Consider the following 25,645-nt stretch of genomic DNA (forward strand, 5'->3'; position numbering starts at 1 on the left):
AGGCAGCCAAACCAAACATGGACAAATGGGATCACATCAAGTTTAAAAGCTTCTGTACAGCAAAAGAAACAATAAAAAAAGTGAAGAGACAACCCACAGAGTGTGAGAAAACATATGCAAACTACTCATCTAACAATGGATTAATAACCAGTATATGGAACTCAATCAACTCTACAGGAAAAAAATCTAACAATCGGATTTAAAACTGGGCAAAAGACCTGACTAGATATTTCTCAAAAAATACTTACAAATGGCAATCAGGTATATAAAAAGGTGCTCTATATCTTTGATCATTAGAGAAATGCAAATCTAAACTACAGTAAGATGTCATCTCACCCCAGTTAAAAAGGCTTTTATGCAAAGCCAGGCAATAACAAATGCTGGTAAGAATGTGAAGAAAAGGGAACCCGCTTACATTGTTGGTGAGAATGTAAATTAGTACAATCACTATGGACAACAGTTTGGAGGTTCATTACAAAACTAAAAATAGGCCAGGCATGGGGAGAAGGGAGGCCGAGGCAGGTGTATCACTTGAGTCCAGGAGTCTGAGATGAGCCTGGTAAACACGGTGAAACCCCATCTTTACAAAAAAAAAATACAAAAATTAGTTGAACATGGTGGTGCACACCTGTAGTCCCAGTTACTAGGGAAGGTACAGCTGGAGGATCGATAGACCTCAGGGGGTGGAGGTTGCAGTAAGCCAAAATGGCACCACTGCACTCCAACCTGAATGACAGAGTGGGACCCTGTCTCAAAAAAGAAAAGAAAGAAAATAAAAGAAACGCTAAAAATAGAGCTACCATATGATCCAACAATCCCACAGCTAGGTATATACCCCAAAGAAAGGAAATCAGTATACTGAAGAGATATCTGCACTCCCATGTTTGTTGCAGTACTATTCACAACACATCTTTTGCAAGATTTAGAAGCAACCTAAATGTCCATCCAGAGATGACTACGTAAAGAAAACGTGGTACATATACTCAATGGAGTATATTCAGCCATAAAAAAATGAGATCCTATCATTTGCAACAACATGGACGGAACTAGAGATCATTATGTTAAGCAGAATAAGCCAGGCACGGAAAGACAAACTTCATATGTTCTCAATTACTTATGGAAGCTAAGAAAAAATTGAATAATTGAAATAATTGAAAATATGGTGTAGAAGGATGGTTACCAGAAGCTGAGAATGGTTGCTTCAATGGGGGGTGGTGGAGGGAAGTGGGGGTGGTTAATGGGTACAAAAATATAGTTTAAAAAAATGAATGAGACCTAGTATTTGCTAGTACAACAGGGTGACTATAGTCAAAAATAACTTAATTGCACATTTTGAAATAATTAAAAGAGTGTAATTGGATTGTTTGCAACACAAAGGATAAGTACTTGAGGTGATGGATATCCCATTTACCCTAATGTGCTTATTATGCATTGCATGCCTGTATCAAAATATCTCATGTAACCCATAATACATGCAACAACTTTGTACCCACAAAAGTTAAACATACAACAAATATTTTTAACTAAAAATTTAAATTAAAAAATTTATTTTAAAATGCCAGAGAAAGGGCTTCTAAGCTCACCAACATGGTTGTTGGCAAGCTTCATGATAGCTGCTGGCCAGAGGCTGCCTGAAGTTGCTTGTCACTCGGGCCTCTCCAACATGCAACTTCCTTCATCAAAGCAAGCAAGCCAAAAAGGCAAGAGAAAAAGTGTCAACAAGACGGAAGTCGTAGTATTTTAGAACCCAATCTTGGAAGTGACATTCCATCACTTCGGCTGTATTCTATTCATTGGAAGTAAGTCATTAAGTTCAGCCCATACCCAAAGAGAAGGGATTACATAATGGTGTGAATACAAAGAGGTGGGGATCATTGCAAGCCATCTTAGAAGGCCACCTAGCATACCTATCAAGATCGGAGTTGAGAGATAGAAGACACATTTTTCAAATTGTAACAAGTACATTCTATACCCCTTACACAATAACTCAAACTGAAGTTTCCCTACTTGAAATTACATGACCTCAATAACTTTGCATCATTTGATAAAATAGTTAATGCTAAAGAAGATCCATGATAAATTACAGCATCAACACAAGTCTTCGCATTACATATCCAGGTAGGTGAATCTCAGTAGAGGACATCTGTGTTTTAATTTCCTCAGCATAACTGTTTCCAATGGAAAACTGCCGCTTCTCCAATTATATATGGTTCTGGTAAAACTGATGATCACTAAGCCCCCTTGACTCCTGGTTAATCATACAGCTATCCTCCTTTTCATGGTGATTGGTCAAAGGGGTGATGGCCAGAGCCCATTCATGCAGATTGATATGAGAATACTGGAAGAGGAAAGTTCTCTTCTTCCTTCCTTTTGAATCATGAACAATAAAAATGAAAGCTTACAGCTGTGGGAGCCACCTTCCCCACTGCACAGAAAGACCTGTTGGTAGAGCTGAAAGAAAGAGCAAAGAAAGAGAGAGGAAGCTAATGACACCATGTGAGCCCCTGTAAGGCACCAATGGAGTACTCTAGCCAGCTCCACTCTGAACTTCCCACTTATGTGAACCAATAAATCTCATTTTTCTCAAGTTTGTTTGAGTTTCTGACATTTGTAACCAAAAGAGTCCTGGATAATATAGGCTTATTTCTTCTCACTAATCAATACACACATTCCATCTCTCTGTGGTTTTTAAGCAGGGAAACACAACACAGTTATCTGAAAAAAATTTTTAATACAGATTTCTAGACCCCACTAAAATCTACTGTTTCAGAATCTTTAGGAATAGGATCCTCACATCTGTATTATTTAAAATTTCACAAATGATTCTGAAGCCCAGTCATTATGGATACTCACTAATGTTTTGGAAACTAGGAGTCCAAGATCAGAGTGCCAGCATGGTCAAGTTTTGGTGTGAGCCCTCTTCCAGGGTGCAGACTGACAACTTCTCCTTGTATCCTCCCTCACATGGTGGGAAAGGGGCAGGAGACCTCTCTGCCTCCCGCCTTTTTAAAATTTTTTTTATTTTTATTTTTTTCCAAGTAGGAAAGACCCTTTTATTTGGGTGGACACGGAGCACGAACGAGTCTATGAAAAAGTGACTCAAGAGAAAGATCCCAAGGGCCGACTTCTCCCCAACATGCGCGCAAGCTCAGAGTGAGGTCGGGGCATGAGAGAGTTCCGGGCGAACGTGGGACAAGACCGAGTCTGAAGGGCCTGGACCAGTGTCGGATAAGGCCGCTTGGCTGTCCTGGTGGGGCGGCCGCCCTGGGCCGGCCCCTGCCACCCGGCCGCAGTAAAGCCTCGCTAGAGACCCTCACAGGCACGCTCTGGTTCTCTGGAGGAGAACTGGGTGCGGGAGTGGGGAAACTGGCCAGGTGGAAGGCAGGGGTCAGAGGGACAATGTTGTTTTTTTTAAAAAAGCATCTACCAACATCACACTACTGGGTCTGATGTCCCCTTTAACCAACGCTTGATACAGGTTACAGCATAAATAAAAACTCAAGAAAAATAAATACCTCAGCTCCTATGAGGTTGGAAATGGTGTGGACGCAGGGTGTGGATGGGTAGGCCAGGAGGCGGGCGGGTGGGCGACCGAGGAGCAGACCCGACAGCAGGCGCCTGTGGGGTCGAGAGTCTTAAGTGTCCTCGTGCCTCTCTGGGCTGTGGGTCAGCGCCACCTTGCGGAGGGGCGCCGAGGTCGCGCCTTCCAGCTCCACTTGCTCCGGGTCTCTTCTTGGCAGCGCTCTTCTTGTCCATTGCTGATGCAGTTAGCGCGGGAGGATGTTTGTCTTTTCGGTCACGATGATCTGTTCAGACGGGTACCCTCGGGTGGGCAGGTAGACTGAGGGCCGTTGGTTCGAGGCTTTGCACACGGAGTCCCTGTGAAATAGACTAAAATTGCTTTTGTTGTAGACAGGCAGTTCTTTCAAAAAATCTGCCATCTTCTGTTTCCTCCGTCGCCGCCTCAGCCGCCGCCTCAGCCTCCACCGCCGCCACCACAGCCCTGGGACCCCTTTTATAAGGACACTAATCCCATCTGTGAGGGCTTCACCCTCACGAACTAATAGCCTCCCGAAGAAGACTCCACCTCCTAGTACCATCATATTGAGGATTTCAACATATGAATGGAGGTGGAGGGGACACAAAAATTCAGTTCATAACACTATTCTATCTACAAGAAGACAAACTCCAAATTCTAAAATGGCTTTCTCTTACCTGAATTGCAGGCCTGGATCTCTCTGTCTAGAGTCTTACAAAGGCAACAGGTAGGTTTTTGTACATTCCACCATTAAGCTGTTTCCCCCCAATAGAAAAATCAGTTATATGTTTTAAAAAATACTTTTATAACATTTGTTGATTTTTTTTTTTTTTTGAGACGGAGTCTCGCTGTCTTGCCCAGGCTGGAGTGCAGTGGCTCGATCTCGGCTCACTGCAAGCTCCGCCTCCCGGGTTCACGCCATTCTCCTGCCTCAGCCTCCCGAGTAGCTGGGACTACAGGCGCCCACCACCGCGCCCGGCTAATTTTTTTGTCTTTTTAGTAGAGACGGGGTTTCACCGTGTTAGCCAGAATAGTCTCGATCTCCTGACCTTGTGATCTGCCCGCCTCGGCCTCCCAAAGTGCTGGGATTACAGTCGTGAGCCACTGCGCCTGCCCTCAAAGTCCACTTTTAAGCACACAATATTATGAATATTTAAAAGCACATATGCTCCCCAGAAAAGGCAATTCAGCATTTTCAGAAAGAGCATTTGGCAATATTCAACGCATAAAGAGACTGTGCTTGGGGCCATCTACCCTCCAGATTTTCAGTGTTTCCTGGTTTTTCGACTGTTGATCAGAGTAGCTACAGAAGGCATCTATGGATCTGACATAACAACTGTCACCTAGATGTTTGATGTGAAGATGTCAATGAATGCGGTGAAGTTAGAATTCATAACTTCCATACTCCAGAAAGAAGGGACCAATTTATTGCAGCTCAGCTGAACTGCTTAATGATGTTGCTGATCTTCTCAAATCTGTGGCCCTCATGATGCTCTTTGCACTGGTAATGGGAAACAACCAAGAATGTAGCTCTTTCAAACAGTAGAACTTCATCGACTTCAAGAATTTGGGCAAAATTCCTTTGTTCATCTTCAGTTGCTGAACATTGGGAATCAGCTGATAAGCAGTACTGGACTAGGCTTTGTAGTGCTTTTTGTCCCAGGTGGATGTTTGCAAATAAGCACACTCTAGTGGGTGAGACAAACAAATCAAGTCCAGGTATGGATGAGGCTCCGTCCATACTGTTCAGATACTCTTGATCTGAAAACCTGTGAACTAGTGAGAGAAGTTACTATCCCATACATGGCCAACATACAATGGTGGGACAGGAATAGAATAACTGCAATAAATATTTCCATTCAATAAAGGAGGAAAATAGGAAATCACCGATCCACTGAAATTCTAAAACCTAGCTGGGCATATGTTACTACTGTGCAGTTAGGCCTTATCCTGCTTTCTGAGAATGATTTTCTATGATTTTTGGCTCTTCCCTTTGGGATCTTGGTTTTGCCCTCTCAGACATTCTTTTGTGCAAGAACTGTTCCGTTGTTGCAGATAAGTAGACTCCTCAGCCTGCTGCCTGCTCATAGAAGTTTGATAGTCCTGAAGTCTTTTTTCACTTTGTATAGTCTCTGGTGGTTTTTTTTTTTATTATGTGAACTGATGTAATTACTTGTAAAATTTTGTGGATTTTTTTTGTATATCAACTTATAAGCGATTTTGTTAGATAAAAGCCACATCCATAAATATCTTTTAGATAAGCCCTTTTCTACCTCAGGCTTCCTGTAAGGCTGCTGTGGGGCAATGCCCTTAAGATTCTTAGAAACATTGATGTTTAAGAGTCTGTATTTTAACCCCTTAAGAATTGATAAAATAAGAGATCATAAGACTAATGGAATGGACTTTGAACTTTGTGGCAATAAGATACCAAATTATAAACAAGACCTAAGGCCACGCCAGACGAGGGTTAAGTCATGCACCCCTACACTTAAAGACTAAAGTATGTTTTAACTGCCAGAGATTTTTCTTTTTCTCTAGCAGCCAATTAAGCACTGGCCTTGAGGTAAGCAATACTAAAACAACTGCAGCTCATCAACCACCAGACTCTGACTGACATCTCTGTTCTTCAAGCCACAACTGTAGCTTTGATTGGACAAGAGGCTGACTTTAGTAACTTTCTCCTGATAAGAGACCGCTGACCATAGACTGGTTCTGGCTGGTTTACAAAGGCTGTACTGAGTGCCTTCACCTTTGACATATGAGGCCCAACTCTATAATGCATTTAAATGTTAAGTCTCCACCCTAAAGTGAACATGGGACGCATGTAACATGCATGTTTGCTTACTATGCTTGCATGCCTCGCTTTGTGAATATCCATAGCTCCTCCTATAATGTGTTGATTATGTATACTTAGTTTACCCATTTGGCATGAATCCCTGTTCCACCCTTCCCTCCCTCTAAGTGCTTGCTTTCTGTCTCTGCTGGAGGCTGTGCTTCCTGGCCTGTCAGGATGGCCAGCCTGCAAACTGCAACCCTTTATAAGAAATAAAGAAATAAAACTCTCTTTTCTAACTTTGTACATCTCACGAATTTAAGTTAACAGAATCTTACAAGGTCTTTTATCTGTTTCTGAACTCTTAACAAAAGGCTTACAATCACATCCTTGGACTTAGGTCTACCTTGAACTCATGTTTTTCTAATAAGACCTTAGGATTTGATCTTTGCCCTGCAGCTCTATCTTACTTTGAGCATCTTCTGCTGGGAGAAAATAACAACAAGAAATAGTTTCATTTTCAGATCTAGTTCCTACATAATTCTTCTAAATTCTGTTTGAAAATTGAATAATTTATTTAGTGTAGATTTGTCTAGCCAGATGTTACGATACCTAGTTCAAAAACAAACAAAAAACAGTTGATACTTTCAAAGTTCTTTCTGGGACTCTAAGCCAGATACAGCAGTTCATTAAATACATTTTCTATTTGCTACGTTATCACATTTGCTAAACCATCTACCATAACATGACAAGGGGCTCCTTTCCTCTAGCTGCCGATAACATTGTCCTTACTTTCCTTGAATCCCTCATTGACATCCTCCTCAATGCCTGTCAGGATTCTAACAGTCTCCTCAAAGCTCTTTCAAGTTCTTCCTTACATCTTGTCCGAAAGGCAATGCCCACGTTTTACGTTTTTATTACAATGGCACCCCAAATTCTGTTCTACTTATCTAATGATGTATAAATGGGCTTAAAAAATAGTTGCTTAGAACAATAATGATTTTATTATAGCTCCTGATTAAGAGAATGAGAGATTTGGGCAGGTTTCAGCTGGGTGATCTTTTTACTCCTTTTAGTATCAAGGGAGGTCATCAGTGGTATTTATCTGGTGAATGGGAAGTCTGGAGGATCTGGAGACCTTCACTCATATATCTGGCATTGTGGCAGGAATGACTGGAAGGCTGGGCTCAGCTGGCTCCACTGACCAGAATATAGCCTCTCCAGGATAGGGGTCCTCTCACATCATGGCTCAGGGCTCTAAGAGCAAGTATTCAAGTGAATAAGGCAGAAATTGCATGTTCTTTTACGACCTAGCCTCAGAAGCCACAGAGTTTCATTTTTGCTGTACTCTGTAGGTCAAAGTCTACTAGTCTATCCAGATTCAAGAAGAAAGAACAAAGACCCAATGTCTCAATGGAAACAATGTAAAAGAGTGTGTAGCCATTTTTTAAAACCATCCTAGCAGGCTGCACTACAGAAAATGTTAAAGCAAGTTTCTTCAAACTGAAGTGAAGTGATAGCAGAGGGAAACTTAGATATATGCAAAAGAATAAAGAGCACCAGAAATACTAAACATGTAGGCAAATAAAAAGAACACTTTTAGTGAACTAAAATCTGATTTTTCCCTTATTTGCTCACTTTACTTTCTGTGATCTGAGGGAGAAAAAGGACCCAGCCCATATGGCTTCACATTCGGAGAAAGTGGCACACACTGTTTCCTAAGATTTAGAGCTAGAAGGGGCTGGAAAGAGCTGATCCTGTCCCTGAATTTTTAGAATCAAATTCCTGTATCATAGTTGAAATGATTGTCGAAAGTAAGAACATAATGTTTGTCCACTGGGGAAAAAGTCTGTTGGGGATACCCGAAGGAATACGGGAATTTGAAGATGTGAATTCTATTTTTGGAAAGCTTAATGCAACAGAGTCTGATATAATGGCAAGTGACAGCTGCTTCTGGGGCTGAGTCCGCACGACTACCACTTTCTTCTGGAAAATATATCTAGACTACAGTTTATGACTAAATTTAGGGCCTATGTGTTCTGATTCTCCCCCAGATAATAAGGCTATGAGATCTACTGAGTTGAATTGAGTCACAGAAATTAGATTTTCATGCCCTTCCTCGTTGTTATTGTTGTTTATACAGCTTACATATTTTCTAGAGCAGGAACCTTCTTAACTTCAAGATCCTCAGGGACTCAAAGTTCATGATGGGAGCTCAGCAAATATACTGGCATAGACAGATAAATGGTATTTGTGTACATCAAACTTGATCTAACGACCACTTTACCAAGAACAGGAGACCCAACAGAAAAATAAGACTTTAAACCAATTTTTTAAAGGACAGGTTTCAAAAAATAAAATTAAATGGGGTATATGTTAAATTTTAAGACTGGTAACAAAGATAGTATGAATTATTTTTTCATTTGGCCTGGCGCAGTGGCTCATCCCTGTAGTCCCAACACTTTGGGAGGCCGAGCTGGGCAGATCGCTTGAGTCCAGGAGTTCAACACCAGCCCGGGCAATGGAGTGAATCCCCTTCTCTACAAAAAATATCCAAAAAAAATTAGCCGGGCATGGTAGCATACACCTGTAGTCTCAGCTACTTGGAAGGCTGAGATGGGAGGAGCCCTTGCGCCTGGGAGGATGAGGCTGCACTGTGGTAGGCAACAGAGTGAGACTCTGTTTCAAAAAATAAATTAATAATAGTAATCAACACTTTAAAATTATTTCTTAAATTCCCATATGGCAGTAAAAATGTACAGCAAGCACAGCACAAATGACAGGAGTAAAATAGATGTAACTTCATGCAACTGCAGAATCACTTGTTTTGTCAACCAGCATGGAAACTGTCAGAACTGTCAATCAATGAAGCAAGGGCGATAGAAAATGTGTCACTTTCAAACAGTATACAATAATAGAAATAATGACAACACATCACTATGTCAGAGGGAGGAGAAAAGTGATATCAGGATATTTCTTTCTTGAGGCCTCTCATTGAGGGGTAATTATGGGCTGGTTGTGTCTGCAACATAGCCTCTCCAAACAGGCTCTGTAACTTTAAGTTCAGATATCAGTGTCTTCCTCTCATCTTTTCAGATATTTTCACATCGCAGGATAATCACTGGATTATCTGTTGTGGTGGACTCTGGACCTTTTTAAACATCTACCAACAAAGTTTATAGATTCAAAGCAAAAATTCAGCTTTTGGAAAAATGAGATTAAAAATAATTTACTAATAATGTAATTTAGCATTATAATTTGAATTCTAAAGAGGACTTATTGAGACTAGTAGAAGGCCGGGAGCAGTGGCTCACACCTGTAATCTCAGCACTTTGGGAGGCTGAGGCAGGTGAATCACCTGAGCTCAGGAGTTCAAGACTAGCCTGGCCAACATGATGAAACCCCATCTCTACTAAAAATACAAAAATTAGCTGGATACAGTGGCAGGTGCCTGTAATCCCAGCAACTCGGGAGGCTGAGGCAGGAGAATGGCGTGAACCCGGGAGGCAGAACTTGCAGTGAGCCGAGACAGCACCACTGCAGTCCGGCCTGGGCGAAAGAGCGAGACTCCATCTCAAAAAAACGCAAAAAACAAAAAGAAACCCCAAAATTTCCTATTTAAGTTAACAATATTGATCCCCAGTCTTTGCAACCAAAGAACACTTACTGATACATATCTCCAGTGCTAGCATACGGTGTGACATATCGTTGATGATTGATAATAAAGTGTTTATAAAATGGTATTGGGCAACTAATTTTTTTGTTTTTGTTTTTTTGTTTAGATGGAGACTCACTCTGTCGCCCAGGCTGGAGTGCAGTGGTGCGATCTCGGCTCACTGCAAGCTCCGCCTCTCGGGTTCACGCACTCTCCTGCCTCAGCCTCCCAAGCAGCTGGGACTACAGGCGCCCGCCACCAATGCCTGGCTAATTTTTTATATTTTTAGTAGAGACGGGGTTTCACCATGTTAGCCAGGATGGTCTCGATTTCCTGACCTTGTGATCCACCTGCCTCGGCCTCCCAAACTGCTGGGATTACAGGCGTGAGCCACCATGCCCGGGCTGTGCAACTAATTTTTGACAAAAGCACAAAAGCAACCCAGTGGAAAAAGTACAGGCTTTTCAAAAAAAAATTGCTGCGATGATTGGGTATCTATACATCAAATATGAACTTGGATACATGCCTCAAACTATATAAGAAAGTTAACTACAGTGCATCATAGATCTAAATGTAGAGCTTGAACATGTAAAACTTTTATAAGAAAACATAGGAAAATTTCTTTGTGAGCTTGGGGTAGGCAAAAATTTCTTAGAAACAACACTAAAAATATAATCCATAAAATAATAAATTAAACTTTATTAAAAGTTAAAACTTCTCTTCAAAATACACTGTTAAGAGAATGAGGGCCAGGTGCGGTGGCTCACACCTGTAATCTCAGCACTTTGGGAGGCCGAGGTGGGCAGATCACCTGAGGCCTGGAGTTTGAGACCAGCCTGGCCAACATGGTGAAACTCTGCCTCTACTAAAAATACAAAAATCAGCCAGGCATGGTGGTGCACGTCTATAATCCTAGCTACTCGGAAGGCTGAGATACCAGAATCTCTTGATCCCGGGAGGCGGAGGTTGCAATGAGCCGAGATCATATCACTGCACTCCAGCCTGGGTAACAGATCAGGATTCTGCCAAAAAAAAAGGCAGAGTTGGGGGGCGGTAGGTAAGCAGAAACTTAAGGGTGATGGGCATACTCATTTGATCACAGTGATGGTTTAAGGGGGTATACATATGTCAAAACTGATAAAATTATACACTTTAATTATGCTCTATATATTCTCTGCCAATTATTCTTCAGTGAAGATATCTAAAAAAAAACCCTACAATTCAGATGTCAGATTTTGAAGACAGTGGAAAAGATGCAGAATGGAAATTTCAGGCAGAGGCCTCAGTGATGTCTGTGAGTTATCCAAGTATTCAAGGAATCCAGGCTTCCTCCAGCTAGCTGAGACTCGGCAGAGTTTAATGAGCAATCTCAATACTATTCTCCAGAAATGGTGTCATCCACCATATTATGGCTGTTTTCAGGAAGAGAATGACCTAATCAGTATAAAATGAACTCCATGTCTTGTGACGGATTTATAATTAAACACATAATCCACATTTACAAACATTTTTAAAGGGCTTTTCTACCTGTAGAATGGGATTAACATTGAGAGTGAACTGTTTGCAAGTTTTCCAACACACTAGTTTGTTTAATCTCTAAAAGCCTCAGTTTCCTCACCTACAAAATACCATAAGAAATAAGAAAAAACAGGAAACTAAAAAGAGCAGGCTTTGCCAGAGCTATTAATTATTCTTTTTCGGGCAGAGCCAAAATTCAAGAAATGGAAGTCTCTCTTCCATTTCTAGACTTTTTTAGAGAGATCCATGAGGAATTTCCCCTCCATAGCTTTGGCCGACCATCACACCGGTCAAGAAGGCATCCAGCCTCTCCCAGGCTCAGCCTGTGACTGAGAACCACACTGATTTACTAGGATGGCCTTGAGCGCTCTCATTAGCCCTCACGTGTTCTGAATGTTAGAGCTAACTTTCCAGACCCTCATTATTTCTTGAAAGGCTGGATGGGGAAAATCTCAACCAGATCTCCATGCCTACTTGCAAGTGGAGGTAGTTTTTGCAGGGTAGCCTGTGTTCTCCAGATGCAGAGCCATATAGCGCCTTGCTTCTTTATGGGAGATACAAAAACTCAGCCCTAATAAACAGAAATAGTAGTTGAGCCCACAAAATAGCATTAAGTTGTCGTAACTTTAATTTCCAGCTCTGTCACTTGCTGTGTGGGAACTTCTTATCTCCAAAACCCAATTTTTTCAACTTTACAATGGAATTAAAACAATCTAATTTTTCAAAATGAGGTTTACTTCCACTGTAAATCATAGTATATTGGCCAATAATTAACTTGAACACTAAAGCTGGCATTTAACAGATCAATTCAACTGTTTGCTAATACTTAAAAGTTTAAAAAACTGTAATTCACTGAGAAAACAAAGCTTTCGTTCTAGGTTAAGAATTTGAGAAAACAACACCCAGAAGGAAACTAAAATCAAGTCCTAAAACGGTACAAACCTCAAAAAGCCAATCAGGTTTGCCAATAAAGCTCCGCCTCCGTGCAAACCCTGCCCACTTCCGGCTTCACCGCCCACCTTCTAACACTGGAACCCCGCCCCTCTCTGCGAGGTCCCGCCCCCCACACCTGATCCTGCTTCCCATTGGGCGAATCTGGATGCTGTATACACGTCCGACATACGCACTTTAGGCTGGGGCGTCTTCGCGCCTGCGCAGCTGCGCTGTCAGGCGGCTGAAAACGGGGGGGGGGGGGTTGGGGGGAGGGGGGCGGAGGTCGTGCCGAATCTTCCTCCGTAATAAGAAGCGACGTGTCCCGCTGTCCTGGCTCCGTGGGTCCAGTGAGATCGGGCCTGGGCGCTGGAGCTGCTGTGGCTCCCGCCGCGGCGGGTGCCATGGAGGCCGTGCCAGAGCCCAGAACTCACGCCGGGGGAGGCCGAGACAGCCGGCGGTACTCATAGATGAGGCGGCGGCGGCGGCGGCGGCGGCAGCCCGGGCTCTCCATGAGCAGGCGGCGGCGGCGACGGGTGCGGCGGCACCGGCGGTTTTCGGTCCCCGGGGAGGTACGAGGAGTTTGCTTCCTGGTGGACGGAGACTGGCCGGTGTGGGAACGCCTTCCACGGCCCGGACCTCCAGCCTATTTGCCCGCAGTCCCGGACACTCGGTGGGGCACTGCCCGGACAGAGGCGGGGGCGCCCAGCCAACTCGCGGGCCCGTTTCTCGGGGACCCGCCCGCCTCGGTGCCAGGCCTCCCGGGCGCGGCTGCTCCGGGCCAGGGTGGGCGTGGCCGGAGCGTGGGGGCTCCCCGGGGGCGCAAGCCTCGCGTCCGCCTTGTCCCTGTCCCGAAGCCCTGCGCTGCTGGGAGCGGTAGCGCGTGGCTGTTAGGCGTATTTCAGGCGCTGATTTGAGAGGGGACTTTTAGAACTCCTGAGTCCTTAGGGAGTCTGGCGTTCAATGCCTTGGGCAGGTGGTGGGGTCCTCACGGCTAGCTTGGGGTACCAATTTCCTCTCTTGGAAGTCACCACGAAAGAAAGATGTTTTGTCAAAGAAATAGAGATCAGGAGAGTTTTCCAGGTTTATTCAAATTGGAGGGCCTGTTGAGCCTGGAGAATAAAGCCAGCGGAATACATCCTCCAGTCCTTCCAATTACAGTTCCTAGCTAAACAGCTAAGACAATTTTAAGTAAAGCTCTTCACAGCTATCTTTCCATCATTTCTCCCCACCCCCCATTTTTATTGCAATTTACTTTGGAACAAATCACCAAATTCATGATGAAACTAGTATCCTCTAGTTCTTCCAAACCTTCCCCCCTCCCGTTTTTCCCAGAGAAAGACTAAAGTTTCATGCCATATATGTCATTATAGTTTAATTCTCTTAGAGTTTAAACTACTGCTTTACAGAGGTAGTTACACTTCATTTGGTCATGTCTCAAGATAATTTGAAGAAAATATCCTAGAGATTTATGCTTCACTTTCCAATGCACTATTTTAGGAATCTGAACTCAGGCTCTTTAAGCAATCTTAAACCTTGCTACAAAGTTCTTTAAAATTCAACGGAAATAAATCAAACCATGAAGTTATTTTCGTTTTTAAAGTATTTCAATGCCTGTTTTTTAAAATCTTTGTAAACAAAACGTGTCAGTTTCTATTAAGAAGAAACTGAGTTAGTGTTTTCTTAGGCTACAGATTTGCCACACCCTCTTCTTCCTAAGTGGATGACGAGAATCAATGTGTTGGCCAACTAGATGTAAACATCCACTCTTCATACTAAATATAGTTACTGGATATTTTAGAGTCCACAGTATCTTGCTTCAAACTGAAAACACTGTGTTCATGTGTGTTTAATATATTGCAGGAGTGAATTTTTACTCCTTTTGCACAATGTTTTGGACTTAGTTTCTTACACAAATAAAACACGTAGGACTGCAGCTTTATTAAGTGTTGAGTTCATGTTGTGTTTGGGAGGATGCAGCACTTGGAAAAGATGGTCAAAATAAGACACTGATCTCGGTCACTCATTTCTCTGTTTCCACTCCTCAGATGCCTCCCTTTTTTCATAACAATACTTCTCCATAAAAGTAACTTTGGAAAACAATATGATGTTAGTTTATTTGCTTGTCCCAAGTAAAGTGAAGTTTTTTCAATACGATTGTAAAAAGAACTCATTCTTTCAAAAATATGTGCGCTATATAACATACATATAACACAACATATTTATTAAAATACTTACTGTGGCTTTAAAAACAAAGTGCCTAGTGGTCCTCAAGATTGGGGAAGAGTGCCAGTTTGAAAAGGGAGGATGCTTTGCTTCATTCTGAAAACATGCATAGGGAATAATCAGGATATTTATCAAGTTCTGAATCAGATCTTCATAGTATAGCCTCTGTAAAAATTATAGTATATCTAAATTGCACAATAGCACAATTCTGAGTTGCAAATAAAGTCCCAAAGTGATTAGCAGTATTAGCTATGCTACTATTCACTTAAGATTGATTTCATGATTACTCCTCATGCTGTCTTTCAAAGCTAAATGTCAGAATTAGTCTGTCTATATTAGCAACAGGAGTTTTTTTTTTTACATAGTTTTTCTATACAACAGATAAAATATGTAATATAGTTAATATAAAGATTATGTAATGGCTATTATTCTGTACCCCCAATTAAGGATCCCATTATATTAGTTTCTTAAGTGGAACCACCCATATTAACAGAAAATGAAGCAAGCACAGCCTGTATTTTGGAAAGAGGAGATGGTTTACATTAGGAATATGCCTAACCAAAGTTAGTTTATGTTTTTAATAGCTTTATTTTCATTTAGGATTTTTTTTTTTTTTTGAGATGGAGTTTCACTCTTCTTGCCCAGGCTGGAATGAGATGGCACGATCTTGGCTCACTGCAACCTCCACCTCCCAGGTTCAAGCAATTCTCCTGCCTCAGCCTCCCGAGTAGCTGCGATTACAGGCATGCCCCACCATGCCCAGCTAATTTTGTATTTTTAATAGAGAGAGGGTTTCTCCATGTTGGTCAAGCTGGTCTCAAACACCCGACCTCAAGTGATCCACCCACCTCAGCCTCCCAAAGTGCTGGGATTACAGGTGTGAGCCACCGTGCCCAGCCTCAGGATTTTTTTTATTACAGGGTTTCCCTCTGTCACAGATAAAATCTGCAATGTAATTAATATAAAGCCTATCAAAGGGCCATCTGTACCTCAAAAAAAGACTGCAGCTTCTTAAATGGTCTTTCCAGAGAGCATGCATAGTGCCCAAAAAGTGGCTTATTTAAATGTTTTTGCTATGTTGGCAGGCCTAATAACCACATTTGATTTGAGTGTTTAGATGGATTTATTTTCGTCTAAATATATTATGCATTTAATATACAAAGTTACAAGTTTATGTGTTCTGTTTTAAACTTTTAAAATGTAGGATGAAGACACTGTTTGAGGAGATCAAAGCATCAATTAAAAATAACTATAACCAAGATCGATCATTTTGGAGGCCTGTTCTTCCTTGGGGGGGTGTTTTTACTATCAAAGCTGGCCGCAAAGCAGTATCCTGTACACCACTCTATGTTGAAATAAGACTGAAAAATACCTGCACCATAGATGGATTCTTGATGTTATTATATGTCATTCTTAATGAAAATGAAAATTTCCCTAGGGAACTCTCTCTTCATTTTGGTAGAGAGTTTGTAGACTGTTTTCTTTATTTAATGGACACCTACAGTTTTACAACTGTGAAGCTACTTTGGATTTGGGACAAGATGGAAAAACAGCAATACAAATCTGAAGTCCATAAAGCTTCATTAATAATTGATTTGTTTGGGAATGAGCATGATAATTTTACAAAAAATCTTGAAAATCTCATGTCTACCATTCAAGAGAGTTACTGTTCCAACTGGCGATGCCCAACTCGAGTGCAGGAGGATCAGCAGCGCACAATTAATATAAAGTAAGTCGGTCTAAAGTAAGTTTGTCACTTTTACTTTTTTTAATGAACGTTGCTTTAAATATGTCGTCGTGTACCCCATAATGACATTTGGGTCAACAAAGGACCACATATGCCATGCTGGTTTGTAGGATACTGTATATTTAGTATGCCTTCCTATGTTTAGGTACACAAAGACTTACCATTTTGTTAAAATTGCCTACAGTATTAAGTACAGTAACATGCTGTATGGATTTGTAGCCTAGGAGCAATAGGCTTTACTGTATAGCCTAGGTGTATAAAAGGTTATACCATCTAGTTTTGTGTAAGCACATTCTAGGATGTTTACACACTATGAAATCATCTAAGGATACATTTCTCAGAATGTGTCCCCATTGGGTGACAAATGACAGTATTGCCAAAGTACTTGTTAAAGTACAGAGCCTTTATAATTACTTAGGCATGAAGCAGTCACACAAACGCAAGATTCTTCTGCAGGTGGGGACCTGAAAACAGTGTTACAGCCTATTACATCCAAACATCTTATAATTACTTTACAAAACCAGCTGATAACCTTGTCAGTAGCAAAGTAATGAATTACTCAGTATGAAAAATGTATTACTCTTACTTAAATTTACTAATATGACTATAGATGATTCTTAGTGTCACAAATGTAACCTCTTTACGAGCGCTTAATACTGTTTTGGAATGTTTCACCCTTTGAATAGGTCTCTGTCAGGAGGGCTAGTTCCACATGAACAAGAAAATTAAAAGTATTCTTTCATATTATGGCCAAGACATAATTATAGACAGAAACCCAGAACTTGGCGTCTCACATGTGGATGTGGATGTAAGCAGCTTTTATTTTGACTAGGAAAGGTGGGAGGAGCCAGATGAGTGTTTTTGGCTTTCAGAGAAAAGGCAGATCTCCCACCTGGTAAATGATAGGGTCAGACTCCAAACTGGCAAGCCCTAGTGGAGTGCTGGGAAACATGAAAGCCTCCAAGGGACATGAGCTGGAAAGGGGATAATTGCAAGTGGAAGAAAAACAGACCCGAATGCATTGTTGGCAGAAAGGTATTTGGCCCTATGGTCCAGAAGAACAGCCTGATAGATTGTTCCCATTTGGAAATGTACATCACATACCCTAATTTGTTAAACTTACATTTCTCTGAAATACATTTTGTCTATTTTCCTGCATTGCTAATTTGAAATATCAATGGAAATAATTTTCAAGTCATAAAGACAACTCAGAAGTGTTACAGTGATCATAGCTCACTGCAGCCTTCAACTCCCGGGCTCAAGTGGTCCTCCTGCCTCATGCCTTACCACTTCAGCCACTCCAGTAGCTGGGACTACAGGTATATGCCACCATGCCCAGCTAATGTTTTTTTTTTTAAATTTTTTGAGACAGGGTCTCACTCCATCTCCCAGTCTGAAGTATAATGGTGTGATCACAGCTCACTGCAACATTGACTTCCTGGGTTAAAGAGACCCCCCCGTCTCCGCACCCCCAAGTAGCTGGCACCAGGGGCATGTACCACCATACCCGGCTAATTTTTGTATTTTTTTTGTAGAGATGGGATCTTGCTGTGTTGCCCAAGTTGGTCTCAAAACTCCTGATTCACCCACCTCAGCTTCCCAAAATGCTGGGATTAAAGGCGTGAGCCACCACACCCAGCCTAATATCTTGCTTTTTAAAAACTAGTTTCTTTTCATCTGTAAATATTTTGAAACTATAATGAAATATTTATAATTCTATATATTTTATACTATTTAATAAAATATTTTTCATCATACTCTATAGCTTTTAAGTTTTTGCGTACTTTTTAAAAAATCCTATATTTAAAGCAACCTCTGAAGTAATGTAGAAAAAAATTTTTTTTAACAGATCAGGTACTTGAGGCCAAGAATGATTATTACTTACATTTAATCAGGTAACTAATCAGCTGCTCCTCTGATTCTGGGTCCTAGTTCCTTCCCACGAGACCACATTGCCTCTTTTGAATCTTCTCACAAATGTTTTAGATTAACGTAGCAGCAACTGGATATATCAGGATTGTTTATACAAAAATATATTTCTTTGAAAATTTCATAATTAGTGTTCGAGTTCAACTGGTTTCTACACTATCTGCAAGAAATTCCAAATGTGTAATAGAGGTTATATTTGGTATAATTGGTTTTGCTAATAAAGGACTGAGCTGTAAAACTTGTTATAATATATTAAGATATAAAATGTTGAAGCAGTTCTTACATGCATTTAATAATTATTGTAGTCCTCCCCAAGAAATTCCACATGGAAACTTGCTGAGACTGGCTGTGAATGAGTTATTCTGTTCCAAGATTGAACTGTGTGAAGAGTATGGGTGAGTATACGATAGACATTTAAAATGACTACGTATGTGTTTATAAGGAAACCTGGGCAGATGTGCTCCTTGAAGTACTTTATGAATCTTATTAACAAACCTAGTTTACTATGACATTTTACAGTGTTTTTGTTATGCAGTGTATCACTACATAGAATATGGTACTACAGCTGATTGATGAATACAAAGCAAATACCTTTTCTTTTTTGTCCCCCACTGCTGAGTAGGTACAATAAAACCTTGGTTAACCGGAATCCAGCCAATCGGGACCCTCAATTATCTGGATTTTTTTCTGCACTCTCCATTTAGGAGAAAGAGGTAAATGACAACTAAAAAACTTAACCTAGTAAAAGTTGAGAGAAGCAGAACATATTCATCCCAATCTCTTAAAATTTTCTGTGACTACATTATTGTGTAATGAGAATTAATATTTGGAAGGATGATTTTATTGCTGATTAATTACAAAAGGAAAGGTAAAAATATGTTCTGTTAATTGTACCTATTAAGTCCAGAAAGTGAATGAATATATTGTAGCAACAAATACTGAAACAGATGGTTTTCTGGTTAATTTGGTTTAGTTAATAATGTTTGTCAACCAGAATACTGTACCCTGAGCATTCCGGTTAATCAAGATTTTACTGTATAATTCAATTTGTTATATTCTGATCCATATACTTAATACCTCATAATATGAAGAAACAGAATTTGTTCATGCTTATAGTCGAGTCTAATGGCAAAAGGAAGCAATTAGAGTCATATTTTTCCCCTCTCTGCCATTATTTGAAACCAGCATATAGAGTGAAATACAAAATCGTTTGTATCAGTTCCGCAGAGTTGTGCTTTCATAGGCTTATATAGAAATAGCTAGCATTTCCTGGAGTTTTAAACATATCATTTCTAGTGTAAGGAACACAGCTTATAAACTTCTGGAAGTATTAGGTGATATAAGGTAGTAATTACCCTATACCTATAGGTATTAACCATTACCTACACCTATAATAGATAATTATAAGAAAATTAAAGTCATAAAGACAACTGTGAAGTGTTGAAAGCCAGCTTTGTCCCAAGTGTAATAATGTTCATGCCTGTTTTCTATTTTAGGTGTGGTGGCTTAAGAGAATTTTCCCAACGAGTTTTCTGCCATGGGGCACCCCCTTTTGTTGTCTTAAATATGCAACATTGGAAATCTGAAGATCTGGCATATGTACCCTATTACTTGGATTTGTCTGATCACAAGTAGGTGTTTTTGTTGTTGTTTCTTTATAAAACTAATAAAAAAAATTTATCCAGTTGTATTATGATTTTGACTAGCCCTTAAGAGATATTGTTGAAAACAATCATATCTGTCTCTAAATTTATGTATTCTGAATAGAATGAGAATTTATTAGAGAGTCAGTTACTAGCAGTGCACACAGTGGGTCGGTATGTGGACTACAGAGTAGACAGAATGGGGTTCAAATCCTAGCCCCATCTTTTATAAGTTAACCTTGGCCAACAACTTAACCAGTTTACATGTCAGTTTTCTCATCTATAAAACAGAGATGATGGTATCAACCTAGTGCAATTATTGTGAAGATTTAATAAGCACATACTAAGTGTTTCAGATCATGCCTGACACATAATACTGGATAGTATAATAGCACAGTATTTTGTGCCTGACACATACTGGCTAATATTTGTATTTCAAGTCAAAGAAGTGTGTAGTAGTATGCAGGTGGTCATAATTTAAACATAAAATGTTACTTGTCACTATAAATAAAAATATCTGCATACAAATCAGGAAATAAAGTGTTCTTTTAACATTTTCCCTGTAAAAGTTTTCTTACATGTTTACTCTTTTTTAAAAGAAACATACAGATTATAAGTTCATCTGTTAAAATATGTTTTTAAGAAATTCTTAATTTCTACATTTCCAATTTTATTACATGATCTATAGAGATAGATATCTTTTTCAGGGAACAGAATACAAACAATGTCAATGTTTTTATTCCTTCGTTATAAATTTAAGGAGTGTTTATCTTAAAAACAAAGCATTATAATTTTCTCCCATACTATATTATTTAATTTGCAGGTATTTGTTGGAAGGTGCCACATTATTTAACAAAGAGGAACATCATTATTCTGCAGCTTTCCAGATTGGTGGACAGTGGATGCACTATGATGGGCTCAGAAATGTGAATTTAATTTTGTTAAATAAACCCCCAGAGTTTCTCCTCTTGTCATCATTGGTTTATATTCGAGCAACAGAGAAATAAATATAGACTGATGCTAAAAGTTGTTTTCCCTCCTGCCCATGCTCCCCCAGATGAAGGGCTTTTATTTTGTGTATACTTGGTATCCAAGAAAATAGTTCAACTATACTAGTTTCAGAAGTGTATTTTCAGTGTTTAACCCCAGGTAAATGTTTTATATAGAGGATCTATGCAAAAATGTTTGTAATTTTTTTTATATTTCCTGAGTTATTTTTATATGAGCATATTTTATGTTGGAATAAAACATATCTTGTAGCCTTTGTATTTTTTATTTATATGTACCTCAAAGATTTTTACAATTCTGTCTTTGAATTCAAGAAATACTTTGTCATCTGAATTCTAAATTTTTCTTTTTGGATATTTGAGTAAACCCTAGGTAAAAGTATTTTAGTTTATATAATTTTAACAATTCAAAATATATCTGACTGTATTTCTTTGCCCTACCTCACTATAATCCGAAGTGCACTATTTGATCTAGTATGGATTTGAATGTACAATTTATCGATGGCTTAGTTTATTAGTTCGATTTGCCCAGTATCCCTGTAGCAATTTTTAAAAATGTCTGAGAAATTTTTCAGAGCTTAAACTATTTCTTTATAATGGCAAATTACTTTTAACTACTTCCTAAAGTATTATAAACCTGCCAGTGGATTTTAAGTATAGCTAAGCTTCCAAGCTTAATTCAGGTTATTACAAATAAATTATATAACTATCTTAAATGTTTATCTTATAATTAAATGTAATTTGAAATGCTCTAATGTATTTTGCAGATAAAACAACTATAAACAATATTAGGCAACTGGATGTTTACTAGTGTCAGACTAGCAATAGAAATGCACTTTAAATATATATTTAAGGGGAAATGCGTGCCTGGAAATACTTCTTTTCCTAGTGAAGTTTTATATTGACACAGAGAAAAGAATACTTAAATTTTTGAGTGATGTCTACTGGCTTCCTTATAAGTAGTGATTGATAGCATGCGGCTTTGACTTGCAATACAAATCATTAGGATTTTATAGTTATCAGAACATTATGTTTCTTTATAAAGACCCTAAGGTCACTCTTCTTTTTGCAACTTAAGGGAAAAAAATATTCTCAAGGGAAAATACTTTTTGAAATTTATCACGATTTTAGTGTTTACATTTCAATAAATAGTTCACTTCAGGTTTGGGATTGAGATTAGTTGCAATATATTTAGAAACTTCTACATGACAGCACAGATCACTGCCATCTGCTGAACTGATAAAGTGCTTGGTGCCATGTTGAGAAAACTTACCCAAGAATGGATAAATATGGGTGAAACATTACTGAGAATGCCTCACATTAGCAAATACTATGAAAATTCTTGTTTATATATCAAACTGATTTATTTTACAAAAAAAAATTCACCCCAAGATTTATTTAAATAGTTTCCCAAGTGTATCTGAATAGGATTTAATTTAGAGTAAGCTTTTCTGGGGACACCTGATTGCATGAATTGAAATATACAATAACACAAATATTACAGTAAACATAAATGGTGTCATTAACAAAATTATTCCTAATGCAGATTTATTCTTTCAGGAAATGCACTTTATTTGGAATACTAGTTTATCATGAAACAATGACTTACCTACCTCACAGGGTTGTTGTGAGGATTAAGATGTTTGTTAAAATCTTGACTACCTTGAACATGCTAATAAAAAAAAAATTTTTCTACCTCTTTTATTCGCAGGCAAGGCTCCCAGACTTTCTCTTACTAATGAACTTTGCAGATTTTAAAAAATTACTTAGGCTGTAGCTCATATCACTAATACATTTAGTGTGTAATGGAAATTCAGTATGCTTTCTTGACCTCAGGGTGGGGCTTAAGGAGGAGAACAGAGAGTTTATTTTTATGGTAGCAGTTAGTTGATAGAAATAAGAAATTATCCCCTGCTGACCAAACAGTGAATAGAAAAAGGATAAAAAAGAATTAACTAAAATAGATTATCTACGGAATGTGAAGGTGAGGGTATGGAAAATTCTTTGTAGTTCTATAAACATCCTTAGATAAATCAGAATAATCTACTGGTGGGGGGCTAAAGATATGAGGTAATAATCAGAATATATATTTTTTTGTTTTGTTTTTGTATTTTTTGTTTGTTTGTTTTTTGTTTTTGTTTTTGTTTAGATGGAGTCTTACTGTCACCCAGGCTGGAGTGCAATGGTTCCATCTTGGCTCACTGCAGCCTCCACCTCCCTGATTCAAGTGATTCTCCCACCTCAGCCTCCCAAGTAGCTCAGATTACAGGCACACAGCCACCACACCTGGCTAATTTTTGTATTTTGAGTAGAGACGAGGTTCCACTATGTTGACCAGGCTGGTCTCAAACTCCTGACCTCAGGTGATCCACCCGCCTCGGCCTCCCAAAAGTGCTAGGATTACAGGCATGAGCCACTGCGCCCAGCCCCAGAATATATTTTTAATCAAAATACCACAAACAACTCCTACACCTACAGGGAGAGCAAAAATAATTTTAAAACCTTTTATACAATCTCATAAAGAACAAATCAGCAAATTTAAGAAGGAGTCCTCAACTAGCTTCAGCAAAAGAAACCGTTTCTTCTTTAACTTCTGCAAATAATCTTACTTATTCCTTCAAAGTAGTTTATAATAATCTATAAATTATTAGAGTTTGTTTAAACCGTCGCTAGATCTAATCCAATGAAAGAGGAAGAGAAAGGATAACTCACCACCACAGCCATGCCTACTGGACTGAGTCCCATGTTCTATTTCTTTCCTAAAGTATGGGCAACTATATAATCAGATGACTACTATCACACATAAAAAGCTATACATGGCAGGTCACGTGGCTCGTGCCTGTAATCCCAGCACTTTGGGAGGCTGAAGTGAGAGGATCACTTGAACTCAGGAATTCCCTGGGCAACATAGGGAGACCCCATCTCTACTAAAAATACAAAAATTAGTCGGCTGTGATGGTGTTCACTTGTCACCTGTAGTGCCAGTTACTCAGGAGGCTGAGGTGGGAGGATGGCTTGAGCCTAACAGTTGGAGGTTGCAGTGAGCAGAGATCACTGGAGCAGCCTGCATAACAGAGCAAGACCTGTCTCAAAAAAAAAAAAAAAAAACAAAGAAAAGAAAAGCTGTACATGTTGAGCATATGAAAAATTTAGTTTTGTTTGTTTTTGAGATAGAGTTTCGCCCTTGTTGCCCAGGTTGGTGTGCAATGGCACCATCTTGGTTCACTGCAACCTCTGACTCCCAGGTTCAAATGATGCTCCTGCCTCAGTCTCCGGGGTAGCTGGGATTACAGGCATGTGCCACCACGCCCGGCTAATTTTTGTATTTTTAGTAGAGTCGGGGTTTCACCATGCTGGCCAGGCTGGTCTCCAACTCCTGACCTCAGGTGATCCACCTGCCTCGGCCTCCCAAAGTGCTGGGATGAGGCATGTAAGCCAGCGTGCCCGGCCTATCTTTGAATTTTATTAACACTCATTTCATAATATGAATATAAAATAATATGTAAATCAGTAATACAAAAGAAGTTTGAAGAAGAAAATAAAGGTCATCCATAACTTCTCCACCATCATTTCTTCCATCCATAATTTACACAATTATGATTAGATAATCCAATGATTGGCTCACACTGGTAAAGACTTTTTGGAAAGTCTAGCATGGCTCTACAGTACTGAAGAGAACCAAGAACCAAGGAGTCAGGGCTTGGAAGGAAGAAATGTATACTCCTAGGGGCCAGCATAGTGGTGATGGAGATAATTAACATGACAAAACTCCAAGAGAAAAGTAAGACTCAGGAAAACAGCTGTGGCCACCTCTTCAGGCATTTCTTTTCACCTGGACACTTGCTTTCAAAAACATTTGTCTTCTTAAACCTTCAATAACTCATTCTTTCATTTTACAAAGGATATCATTCCTTTACAATCCTCTACCTACATAATTATAGTATCCCGGGTGCTGAAGTTTGGAAGCAAGACCAGGATGGAATAAATTGTCCCCAAATAGATAGAACCAAATAGACTTTCTGTTTTCCTGTTAACCTAACACAGAGTTGTAACAAAGAAAGATTAAAATGCACTCAACATAATTAGCTTTAAGGGCAGGGTGGACAAAATCTGAGGGAGTTTTTGAAGAGGAGGGAAGCAGATACAGTAAGTATCTCCGCATACCCAACATATGAGAATTTTAGGGCAGTGGAAAGGGATTGGGAAGGAGAAAAAACACAGGAGAGCTGACCTGAGCTCAAGTTAAGAAGAGACCAGGTTAAGGCTTGGAGAAAATGGCCCGCCAGCTAGGAAAATCCTTTCCCAAGCAGGCTAGGTTTGATTTGGGGGCTGCAAACTAGAATAAGGTTATACCACACATATTTTCTCTGCAGCATTCATTTAATGTATACTTATTGAGTATCTACCATTTGCTACTTGAATTAGATAATGCTTTCAGCCCTGGAAGAGTATACATGCCTATAGCGGGAGAAAAATGAGCAAAGCAATGATGACAGTATAAAACGAAATACTATGGCAGGGTAGGTACCTGGGGCTTTGAGAGTACACAGGAGGGACAACTCTGCAAACAACCGCTGTGAGGTTTTTGAACCAGGCCTTTCACAGTTGCTGCCCACCACTCCCGGAGGAGGTCTGTAAAGGAAAAAGACTACAGATTCTTCAGCTTGTGATTTCAAAGG

The 25,645-nt window shown here is 39.7% G+C and overlaps 1 protein-coding gene and 2 pseudogenes across 4 annotated transcripts; 1 reads left to right on the forward strand and 2 right to left on the reverse strand.

Annotated features, from left to right (window-relative positions):
* Nucleotides 1-3,635: 3,635 nt before the first annotated feature.
* On the reverse strand, nucleotides 3,636-3,997 carry LOC100581586 (annotated as a pseudogene). The gene has a single exon (XR_177822.2). The product of XR_177822.2 is annotated as a DET1- and DDB1-associated protein 1 pseudogene (transcript).
* Nucleotides 3,998-4,756: 759 nt separating this feature from the next.
* On the reverse strand, nucleotides 4,757-12,820 carry LOC100584374 (annotated as a pseudogene).
* Nucleotides 12,696-22,676, forward strand: C1AH14orf28 (chromosome 1a C14orf28 homolog). 3 transcript variants are annotated; one of them, XM_030813832.1, is made up of 6 exons: nucleotides 12,971-12,986; nucleotides 14,463-14,523; nucleotides 15,845-16,369; nucleotides 18,622-18,711; nucleotides 19,813-19,947; nucleotides 20,783-22,676. In XM_030813832.1, the coding sequence occupies exons 2-6, from the start codon at nucleotides 14,519-14,521 to the stop codon at nucleotides 20,964-20,966; spliced, it is 939 nt and encodes a 312-aa protein (XP_030669692.1). In that variant the 5' UTR covers nucleotides 12,971-12,986; nucleotides 14,463-14,518; the 3' UTR covers nucleotides 20,967-22,676. The 3 variants fall into 3 exon arrangements, with proteins under 3 accessions (XP_003263790.1, XP_030669692.1, XP_030669696.1); XM_003263742.3 differs by lacking the exon at nucleotides 14,463-14,523 and having other exon boundaries at nucleotides 12,696-12,986; nucleotides 20,783-22,661; XM_030813836.1 differs by lacking the exon at nucleotides 18,622-18,711.
* The last annotated feature ends 2,969 nt before the right edge of the window (nucleotides 22,677-25,645 follow it).

The sequence above is a fragment of the Nomascus leucogenys genome, chromosome 1a (assembly GCF_006542625.1).
Source record: "Nomascus leucogenys isolate Asia chromosome 1a, Asia_NLE_v1, whole genome shotgun sequence".
NCBI lineage: Eukaryota > Metazoa > Chordata > Mammalia > Primates > Hylobatidae > Nomascus > Nomascus leucogenys.

What these genes read in the sequence shown, in the direction of transcription:
- C1AH14orf28 (XM_030813832.1), top strand. An exon ending in CAGCGCACAATTAATATAAA is followed by an intron (nt 16,370 to 18,621) that starts GTAAGTCGGTCT and finishes TAATTATTGTAG; the next exon opens with TCCTCCCCAAGAAATTCCAC. An exon ending in TTGGATTTGTCTGATCACAA is followed by an intron (nt 19,948 to 20,782) that starts GTAGGTGTTTTT and finishes TTTAATTTGCAG; the next exon opens with GTATTTGTTGGAAGGTGCCA.